The sequence below is a fragment of the Nicotiana tabacum genome, chromosome 13, assembly GCF_000715075.1.
Source record: "Nicotiana tabacum cultivar K326 chromosome 13, ASM71507v2, whole genome shotgun sequence".
Lineage (NCBI taxonomy): Eukaryota > Viridiplantae > Streptophyta > Magnoliopsida > Solanales > Solanaceae > Nicotiana > Nicotiana tabacum.
In genome coordinates this window covers 20531819-20543115 of record NC_134092.1, presented here as the reverse complement: position 1 = coordinate 20543115, position 11297 = coordinate 20531819, and the positions used below count along the sequence as shown (strand labels likewise).

General features: G+C 36.0%; 1 protein-coding gene and 1 pseudogene across 1 annotated transcript; both read right to left on the bottom strand.

The window, feature by feature from the left end:
- Nucleotides 1-3102: 3102 nt before the first annotated feature.
- LOC142168481 (U1 spliceosomal RNA) lies at nucleotides 3103-3246 on the bottom strand (annotated as a pseudogene).
- A 464-nt stretch (nucleotides 3247-3710) lies between these two features.
- LOC107813217 (uncharacterized) lies at nucleotides 3711-10415 on the bottom strand. Its single transcript, XM_016638450.2, has 9 exons — nucleotides 10164-10415; nucleotides 7837-9488; nucleotides 7407-7633; nucleotides 6991-7323; nucleotides 6004-6250; nucleotides 5294-5422; nucleotides 5001-5216; nucleotides 4436-4559; nucleotides 3711-4157 (listed from the first exon to the last, which is right to left on the bottom strand). Exons 2-9 carry the CDS (start codon nucleotides 9382-9384, stop codon nucleotides 3919-3921), a joined length of 3063 nt encoding a protein of 1020 aa, XP_016493936.1. The 5' UTR covers nucleotides 9385-9488; nucleotides 10164-10415; the 3' UTR covers nucleotides 3711-3918.
- Between the last annotated feature and the right edge of the window lie 882 nt (nucleotides 10416-11297).

Below are 11297 nucleotides of genomic sequence, written 5' to 3'. Positions count from 1 at the left end.
AGATATTATTTGAAGAAATTTTTACCCGATTAGCCTTCTAGATTATAGACTATATTCTTCTACAATTTGTCAACAAATATCCTATTCTTAATTCCACGAAAATTTTAATTCACATGCACCTTATATTTCCAGAAATATTTATTTTGGTAAAACCTTCCACAAACAAAAAAGAAACTGTTTGAGAACACTCACAAAGTACTCATAAAACTTCAATAGATCAACAACTATCGAATCTTGTTTTGTTTCCACAAAGTTTTCCTTAATTACATTTCTCGAAAAAGCTTTTCATTAATTGGCAAACCCCTTTTAATAACACAAGTTTGGATAAGTATACATAATCGAAGTCTTGAGATAACTGTGACAAAGTCGTATCCACATGATGGTGAGTTGTAAGGAAAAAATACTACTCTATCTTGCTAGATCTTTCTAACTTTTTACACTATCGGATATATATATATATATTAAAGGGTCTTCCTAATATACTATATGAATGTATATCTAAGTGAAATTTGCATTGATAGTGAAAATATTTTATACTATGAAGGGTTGTTTGGTTCGTACACATTTATGCACGAAAGATATGTATTTAATTTTAAGTTGGATACAGTTTTGCTCAGGGGCGTATGTAATCCTATAACATCGAGTTCAATTGAACTCATAACTTTCGACGTGGAGTACAAATTTATATGCAAAAAATCACTAGATTCTCAATAAATTATGAATATGAACCCATAACTTTAAGGATATAATGAGTTCGTTGGTAAGAACCTTAAAGGTTGAATCCATAGAGTTTAAATCTTGGATCCGCCTCTGGTTTTGCTTACAATATTACCTTTATTTTTAAAAGTAAACAAGAAAAAAGAAAAAGGGAATTAACGATTTTGGGGGGATTTTAGGTGTTTTTATCCAAGGATTATTAATCCCGGTATTAGAAATCCATATTAAATCTCATCTGAAATAATACTACAATTGTGGTATAAAATAATATTGATATTGATTATATCGAAAACAAAAATCCAACCACATGTGGAATAGAATAATCCTAAATTCTATAGCAAAAAATAATTTTTCTAATCCCTATAATCAGATGATCCCTCAGTGTTTACAAATTAATTGAATCCTATTCCGTGCAGTTGTGTACAACAGTTTTGTCCTTACATTATTAATAGGAATTAAAGATTGTGTCTATGTTCCAAAATCATTTTCAGACTACATACACTGTTTCAACTTAGCTTAATTCAGTGACAAAACTTTGTTCGTCTTTTCATCAAATAGGTAGGTGCTTTGACTAATAATATTGATAACGCCAAGAACAAACCTTAGCAAAATGACAAGTCATTGCCATAGATTTTTGTTAGTTTTTAAAAGCTTAGATAAGATACATTGAGTTGATCTCAAGTAGAGTACTTAGTCAATATATTAAACGTTTGTATTTTTCAAATTTATTATGCTTTGAATCTTCAAGAAGCAACTTGACAATGATCTCTACTTAGCTCTTCCTACGTAATAATGACCAGGACACAATTTTATTCGTGTGACCGTAAAACTGTTGAAATTTGTGATCTTAAAACTGCCATAACATTTGTGTGGTCATAAATACTTTTTATTAAAGAAATATTGAAAGATGTCAATTTTCTTAAAATTGACTAACAAGGAAATAATGTCAATATTTTTGAAACGGATGGAATATATTTTAGTTTGTTACTTTTTCCCTTTGGAGAGTACCAAGAGGCAAAAGAAAATGAAGTATGAAAAGTACAATGTCTTATCTTTCAGCTGAACATTTTTCAGAATAATTTTTTCCTTTTATATTTACACATAATTTAATATTTCTCACAATAGTAGTAGGACTTTTAATGAATATTGACTTTGTTGTGAAGATTATAATAAAAATGAGACTTTCTAGCTCTATCATTGGGGCGGTTGGTTAGAAAAACTAATTAGTATAGGAAAGCAAATGATTTGATTGAAGTCAATACTTTAGTTCTGTAGAACTATTATGTAATTGAACAAAACTCAACTTATTATATAGGCAGAGAAGTTAATGAACATGCAAAATTAGAAAATACCAACTGATCCATTATGTTGCTACATCATCTCAACTAAAGCCTTCAACCTACTACTTGTGACACTAAATCTACTTGGTAAATAATAATGTACAACTTTTTCCAAGATACAAGAAATTAAATAAAATGAATAAATTCCAACAAAGATCATTTTTAGTTGGTAGTGAATCTAGGATTTAAACTTAATCGGTTCAACTTCTAAGATTCTTAATACTAAATTTATTAACTTTTGAAATTCTGGGTTTGAAATTTTATAATTGCTGACATTTGGTGAAAAGTGACTTTTCAAATATATCTACACTTAGTATCTACCGATGAGAAGTATAAATTTTGAGTTTATGGGTTTCGAATTATAAACAAGACAGGTTACTACGTTCTGGATAAATTATTTATACATATTAAATAAATTTTTAATAAAAATATAAATGTTTAAAGCCAAAACTAAAGGATTCTACCGAACTCGTTTTTACCAAAATGTTAGGTTCACTTGAATCATATACTCCATCGGTTAATGTACTCCCTTGCCATGTTAACCACTGGGCCCGAAAGAGAAGCACTGGCGTCTGGAATTGGAGCACAATAGGCGAGGGTTTGTAATTTGAAATCTCTAAAAAAAACTACTTCTCCATCCAAAGAGGGGCTGAATGTGTCATTCACTTATAGTAGGGTAATTACCAAAACATATTTATCAATATAATCTCTTAGTTGAATCGCGGAGCAATGAATACGAGTAGGTATTAATCCTATTTGATTATTTTTCCCATTATTCTGAACCAGTTTCGGATTTTGTTCTAAATCCTGTTAGGTTTTACAGTTGCAATTCATTTGGCTAAAATTTAGTTTCCTGCAATTTATAGTTTCGACCCAGAACAAATTGTCATCTTGATCTAAAAATGAAAGTAAATCAAAATCTACATTTTAGATACCACCTAATACTATTTTTATTTGTTCAGAAGATATGTGATCAATTATCTCATCTTTCATTGGCCCAAAACACAATACAAGCCTAAGATCAAAGATTTTGATATCCGCACGAACAGGCCCCCGCTGCCACAAATTATAACATAGGTTCAACCTCTTGGGTCGAACTTAAATAGGCACCCCTCCAAAGTGCAATGGAGGTCACCAACCTAGGCCAGGGGTTTTCTTGATCGCCCATTGACCCCGTCTAGGTAAGTATGTTGTTTGTTGTTCCCTCTCATATATTTATAGTACTCCAGCTCCTTGCTTTCTTCCGCCTCAGCCAATGTGGGAACTTTTCACCACTAAACATTTTCTCTTACTACGTACTTTCTTAGTTTTTTTCTATCTATTTACTTATTGAATTTGGGACATTCTTAAGTACCCCCCACCCCCCGGAGGGGGGCAATCCCACCATCTCTTTTTTTCGTTTTTGTTTTTCTCTATTTTTGTGAATATACGAATCATTTCATATGAAATATGATTCTTATGTACAACCCTATCAATCCACCCACCCACCAACTTTTTTTAGTTTTGGCTTTTTCCCTTTATTTAGTGGATATCTCAAAGAGGGCGGGACATAAAAACACGCGCGCACAACCCAGGAAGCCGTTTGTCTGAAGGGAAAAAGAGACGAGATCAAGTACCTTCAAAGGAAAGAAAGAACTAGGATGGAGCCGTGAGTTTACTGATCAAAATTGTTACTAACTGAAAACGTATACATGTGAAAGCATCAGTAAAATTGTTTAACCAACTGAAAAGAAGCACAAACAAAACGGCCTTATTTCCAAACAACTGAAACTCTCATTACCAGGCACAGAGAAAAGTAAACATTCTATTGTCGCATCAGTTTTGGAGGCTAGTGCTATATGGATACGTGAACGCTTCAGCTTCAGAACGGATTGTTAACGGGATCACGCTGCAAGGCTTTCTGCACAAGCTCAGACTGCTCTTTCACATGAACTTGGTAGAACCCAGTGGCTGTGGCGGCAGAAGGAGCACGACCGACATACTTGATGTCATCCATGTTACCTCTGCCTAGTGACTTCATGGCAGTACAAAGGCGTGGTGCAATGTAATGGAAAGCACCCATGTTCATCGGCTCCTCTTGGCACCAAACTATCTCTGCATCTGAAAATATGAAAAAGTTTGAATTAGTTATCACCAGATTTTAGTGCCAACGCATTACTAACTCTAACAGAAGGTCAAATGACATTTGGTTTCTCTTTCTCCATATGAGAAAGTCCTGGCACAGAGGTATGCATGCAGTCATTTTCAGGGATGCTGGTTTGGCATGCTGTGTGTTTTCATCTAAGATATGAAAATGCAATTTCTGGATAAACATACACAAATAGATTTTCATTTAATTTCATGAGCAATAGGTAGCCCAAATATTTCAGAGGTCATACTTGGATATCGCTTCAATTCACGCTGGATAAGGTCGTATGGGAAAGGACAAAGCTGTTCCACCCGACAGATAGCAACATCTTTCCCATCGGCTTTCTTTCTTTCCTCGTCAAGCTCATAATAGATCTGTGAAGAGGCATGAAAAAATAATTTAGCTCTACAAACTTGTGGGGAGAAAAGAACAGTGTAATCCAAGATAAATAAAATGATCCCCATCCAAAACATCACTTTAATTGGAAAAACTCTTTTAACTTAACCTTTGTAACGGGGTTGGGGGTATAAAAGGGGTGTCACAACTCTGGCGACTCCGCTAGTGATAACCAGAATTCGAGCTTTGATACATTGAACCTTATTTGGTTTTTATCATGTTTTTGAATATATTGTGTTTTTTGGCCTAATATGCTACTTGCCATCTAAAGATGTTTATATCTGCATAGTGAGAGAGGAAAGAGGTGCTTTTAACTAATCCTTCATCAGTAATGTGTTTAAAATTGCATGGCACAAACCTAGGATAAACATAATAGATAAAATTGGAATCAGATCAAATGAAAGAAGTATGTTACACACCTTTCCTGAGCAAAGGACCAGCCGCCCGATACCCTCTTCAAGATCTGAGTGGTCATTCTGATCTTTTATCAGGCGCTTAAACCTGGTACCTTGTTTGTCGAAACCTGGGTGGCCTTGGACATCGTCGAACTCAGATAGATTTGACTTGCACTCTTTGTGACGAAGCAAGTTCTTTGGGGCCATCACAATGAGAGGCTTACGGAAATCTCTGTGAATCTGAGGAGGAACTACACATGAGAAAATAAAAGGCGCAAAAGTTTAAAATTATTAACAAGCTCAAGAGTGGCACTTACTTGACGCCGCAAAACATGGAAATAATTTGCAGGAGTTGTTACATTAACCACCTGCCAATTACATTCCTGAATCTGCTTTCGTAGTGTAGGTTCCATCTCCGGGATAACAAATGGGTTGTCATCACTCATCTGCCATGGAAAATCATCTCATTAGGTTGAGCAAAAAACAAAGGTAATCATACTTTGTTGAAGCAATCAAAGGAACACAACTTTCATAATGCCTCCCAGATCTAGTGATAAGCATAACCCATTTATTGGAGAAAAAAGTGAAGAAACAAAAAAAACGAACCCAAAACCATCTTGGACCATGCAAATATAGATTCAATTGATTCAATGGTTAACCAACATGTAGCCAGTCAATGGAGAATTTGACCAACCTCATTCTCATAACCCTGAAAGTAGAAGATGCGGGACTCTAAAGGAAGACAAGACATCACCATTAGATAACACTTTTGAAAAATAAAATTGTTCACTTCACTGTAATACATAAGCTGGACCTTATATTCTATATAAACCTAGCACACTTCTAGGCACAATCCCATGCATGGAATCACATGGTTCCAACCTCTTGTATTTTTTCTCTTCTTTCAACCATGTCATATCATATTCATATTTCATGACTTGGTAAATGCTCCTTAGCCAAAATGGAAAGAGAAACTTCCTAAATATCAGAAATGCAGCTTCTATTAATGTGAAAAATAGCTATGCACCTGGAGGAAACGTTCCAAACGTCCACTTGAATGCTCAGGACCCTGGCCATCATAACCATGTGGCAAAAGCACAACCAACCCAGACTGGCGCAACCACTTCGCCTCTCCACTGCTCACAAACTGGTCAAATATTACTTGAGCTCCATTGGCGAAATCACCAAATTGTGCTTCCCAAAGTACCAATGAATTTGGGTTTTCCATTGAATAACCCAATTCAAATCCCAGAACACCAAACTCTGAAAGGGAGCTGCATAGGAATAAGAGTGAATACAGAATTATATATTGATCTTAAGGATCGTATATTAGATATTGTTGATAAAAACCACATTCGATAAACAAAATAATCCACAACCACAAGTTACTCTACAGATGGACTGGAAGTTTGGAACTAATCATATTCATGAAAAAATAACAAAAGCCTCCCACTCCAAAGACATAATAATTCTCCAAGAGTATCAACTTCCTGGTTCCTCAGAGAGGGAACAAGGCATACTTTACAGCAGAAGAAAGCTTCTCATAAGAGAAACCAAGACTTGAGAAGGGACGTAAGACAAACATGAATGACTAGATCAGGACGAAACAAGACATACTTTACAGCAGAAGAAAGCTTCTCATAACAGAAACCAAGAATTGAGAAGTGATGTAAGACACACACACACACATAAATAAATATTTGCTCCTAAAGTGAGCTGGATATCAAATGTGAACTTTTCAGTAAGTTGATCCAAGTTCTTAGACAGAAAAGCTTTCACTGACAAAATCGAGGATCAATAGGCATATTCTGATAGGCAGTCGGAAGTATATTTACACGACTGAGGGAATCTGCCCACTGAAGACTAGCATCATTCAGCAGAGATCAAATGGAAATTCAATATCCTAACAAATAGAAAAAAATATCCAGCGAAAGCTGGCATACTAAAGATAAAATACCTCAAGAATGCAACCTCGTAAACTGGGTTAGGAAAAAAAACAGCTATCAGAACATACCTGTTGCTCACGGTGAACATCTCTTCATTTTGGTTCATCATAACATGATCAAGAGGACAGTACTGTACCCCTGTCTCCTGATCATGAAGAACAGAATGTCTGTGACTGAAAGTTCCTCTCTCAACATCCTGACCACTCAACCTAACATGATTACCTTCCACAAGCAATGTTGCAAAAGCAAGTGCTTCTCCAACTGCCCAGTCAACACCCTCCCCTGTCTCAATCATTTTTCGGCGATCATCAAAAATCCGTTTCACTGCCCTGTGAGGCTTAAAATCATCTGGAAGCGTTGTGATTGCTTTCCCAACATTCTTCAAGATCTCGGGTTTGACACTGCAGAATGGCACATATCTTGAGTCTCATGATTCAAGCTTAGAAATAAACCATTTGAAGTTAAATGGCCGATAAAAGCATACCCAGTGTTTCGAACACGTGAAAGCTGTGAAGGAGACTTAAACCCAGCCCAAAAGGCAGAAAGCCAATCTCTTTTTTGAGGGACATAATCTTTACTAGCAACGAACTCTTCATTAAGTATTCTATTAATCTTGTTATGTATCTTTTCCACGTCATCTTTTGTCACCTGACCGGATTTTAGGAGTTTGTTTTGATAGATCTCCAACGATGAAGGATGATTTCTGATGATCTATTGCAAGACATAAAATGATAAAGATATCAGTGTTGTCATATAAAATATAAGAAGATCCATTGCTTCCAGCAGAAGCTAAATGGATTCTTTTGCAGTTGGTCACAATTCACAGTAGAAAGGTAAACAGAGTGACTTGTGCCCCAAATCTAAGTTCAACAATAGTTAAGCATAAAGCACACAAAAAATTCAGTGAAACTAACCTTATACATTTTAGGCTGGGTGAAGGACGGTTCATCAATTTCATTGTGTCCAAAACGACGATAACAGACAATATCAACCACAACATCTGAGTGGAATTTCTGGCGCCATTCTGCAGCAAGTTCACACACATGAGCAACCGCCTCAACATCATCACCATTGACATGGAAAATTGGAGCATTCAAAGCCTTTGCGACGTCAGTACAGTACTGAGATGATCTTCCAGCCCTTGGATCAGTAGTGAACGCCACTTGATTATTAACCACAATGTGAATGGTCCCACCAGTCGAGTAATTTGGAAGAGCGCTCAGATGCAATGTCTCATAGACAACACCTTGTCCTGCAAAACTACCATCACCATGGAGCAAAATACCCATGTTCTTTGTTCTATCCACGTCATTACTATAATATTGCTTTGCTCTAGTTTTTCCAATAACAACCGGATCCACAGCTTCCAAGTGGCTTGGATTTGCAACCAAAGATAGATGAATTCTCTTCCCACCCCTAGTAGGCCGATCATAAGAAGTTCCCAAGTGATACTTAACATCACCAGTTCCCACATAACCAGCTTCATCCCCAGGTTTTGTGCCGCCGCTAAACTCACTGAAAATCTGCTTTAGTGGCTTTCGAACAACATTACCTAAAACATTTAATCTTCCTCTATGCGGCATCCCAATAACTATGCTCTCAACTCCAAGATCTGCTGCCCTGTCAAACATCTCCTTCATGCCAGGAATCAAGGTCTCACAACCTTCAAGCCCAAATCTCTTGGCTGCCATCCACTTTGTGGCCAAGAAGTTCTCAAACTGTGTACTCCACATCAGCCGGTCAAGAATAACTTCACGCCGCTCACGATTGTACTCCATAGATGTTGGGGTTTCAATCCGTTCTCTCAACCAATTACATTTATCACGATCAGAAATATGCATGTACTCGTAGCCAATGCTTCCACAATAAGCCTGCTCAAGCCGTGTTAATATTGCCCTCAAAGTTTGCACGGGACGATTCTCAGACAAGAATCCAGACATCCTCCAAACACCAAGGAAGAACTCTCTATCAAGATCAGCTTCAGTGAACCCATATAATGCTGGATCCAAATCATCAGGAATTTCCCTCTCTTCCAAACCTAATGGATCCAGTTTCGCTTTCATGTGACCATTGACCTGATAAGCTCTCACGAGCAACAGAAGACGCATACTCTCTTGGATCGTCTGGCCTGAAATCCCAGGCGACGTGGCAGCTTGTCCAACAAAATTCCTAAAGAAGTTATCCCATGACTCGTCAACACTATTTGGGTCTTGCTCCCAGGCTCGCTGAAGCTCCTCAAGGTAGACGCTGCTCGTTCCATCTAAGAAACTGTCAGTCAACTTAGAAAGTGGTACTGGTCTAGGGACAGGAGCAGCTTGTGCCTTCGGCCTGAAAACTGTGGTGTGAAAAAGTCGACCTTGTGATGGAAGAACGCGAGTTCTTGGGACGTAAGAACCACCCTGCGAAAGAGCCCTTCTAATAGCAAGCTTTGCTACACTCGACCCAGCTCTAAACCACGCCATTACTGCGATTTAAGTTCTGAAATCTAAATGAACTCTTCGAATCTTTTAACAAACCCTTGACCTAATTCAAACCTTAACAACAATCATCATGCATCGATAACAACCTAGAAAAAAGACAGAAAAACTATAATGAGTAATTTGAGCCAAACAGCAAACAACATGCATTCACTCAATATCTTTTGATTATAGGAACTTTCAATCAATCAATCAACATTAAAAATTAATTAGTACAACTTAATAAACTCAGCAGTGTATTTATGCTACAAACCAAAGCCCTAACAGTACCATTTTTTTCTTTGTTTTGTTAACCGAGAAACACCTGAGGGACAGGGCAGGGTTCGGTAAATAATGGACCCCGCCACTCTACCCTTCTCCACTTAAAACACCAAGCTTTAGTCTGCGGCAGAAGTTCGAACCCTTAAAAGATGTACTAAAATTTTAGCAGTCCATTTTCCCTGAAACAACAATTTAACTGCTGCTAAATCCAAAATTGTAACCTATAATGAACGAAAATCTGTCCGAAAAAGGAAAAAAAAACAGAAATGTTTAACGAGCAGCTTCGTTAATACAAAATTTAAAACCTCATATTGTAAATGAATCAACTACACTATAAGCTATCAGGTGTCAAGTTCACATAGGCAGTGTAACACAGTATTATAAATGTAACACAAAAATTAAACTGAAATGAAGAATAGCGGCGAAACTGAATTAAGTGAAAATGAAAAATACAGATCTATATGTAATAGTGGAAATTGAATGGGAGAAGAGTGAGCTGATACCTAAAATTGCGAGGAGAGAGAAGTGGAGGAAGGAGGTTAGGGTTTCAAACCCTAGAGCGACATCGCCAATAGCTGAGAATGAGATGGATGGATTTTTTGAAGAGAAAAGGGACGATTCAACGTTCAAGCGGCTGCTGCTATAAACGCGTGTTAAGCTGAAGAATGCATTTCCACTGCCGCCACTCTAGGACTAGGAATACTTGGCTTTATTTTTATTTTTTATTTTTATTTTGGTTTTCAAACAATGTCTACTTTGACATACAATTTTTGGGTTCCACTAATTTGCATTCGCGCCACAAAATTTCTCTTACAATAAAGTGTTTAATGCAAATATAATTTTATTTTCAGGACTAGAACATAATACTTTTGATTAAGAATAGAAAGATGCTCATTATCCCACCGCAACTTCAAGTAATTAATCTTTTAAAATTCATTCTAACTTAGAGAAAAATTGAATATAATAAAAGTAGAAGATTTACTTCTACATATCAATTACTTGGGACTAAGACTTTATCCTGAGTTATATGTCTACATTAGGTTCAGCATTAGATAAAAGTTTCTTTAATTTGTTAAAAAGATATGTGTTTGATTTCCAGAAATTACGGAAAATCTTGAAGTGGTTAATTTATTGAACATCAGAATCTTGAAGGGGTTAATTTATTGAACATTAGCTTAAAATGAGTCCAAATCTAATCTATACTATATTAAAAGCACGAATACCCTTAGCAAAATGTTGTTCACCTTTTTTACCCTTTAAACATAGAGTTCATACTAGATAAAACAGTCATTTTAAATATTTTTTAAATATTTAGGAGCTAGAAATTTGTTGAGATTTGGTTATTAAATATTTCCTTCTTTAAACTAGATACCTAAAATTAAATATTTCCTTCTTTAAACTAGATACCTAAAATTTAGGATTTTAAAATTGATTAAAATTTTACCTTGAATAATATTTAAAAAGTCAATTAATATTTACCTTAAATAAACGTTACTACAAAATTTAGACTTGAAGTAGTTCTATATGGAATTGAAAAGTGACAACGTAATGGTACTCCATTTATTCATGATGAACAAAATAAGTTTTAACAACAATGAGTAATAATTTTGAAGAATAATTTTACTTACTTGGTATTT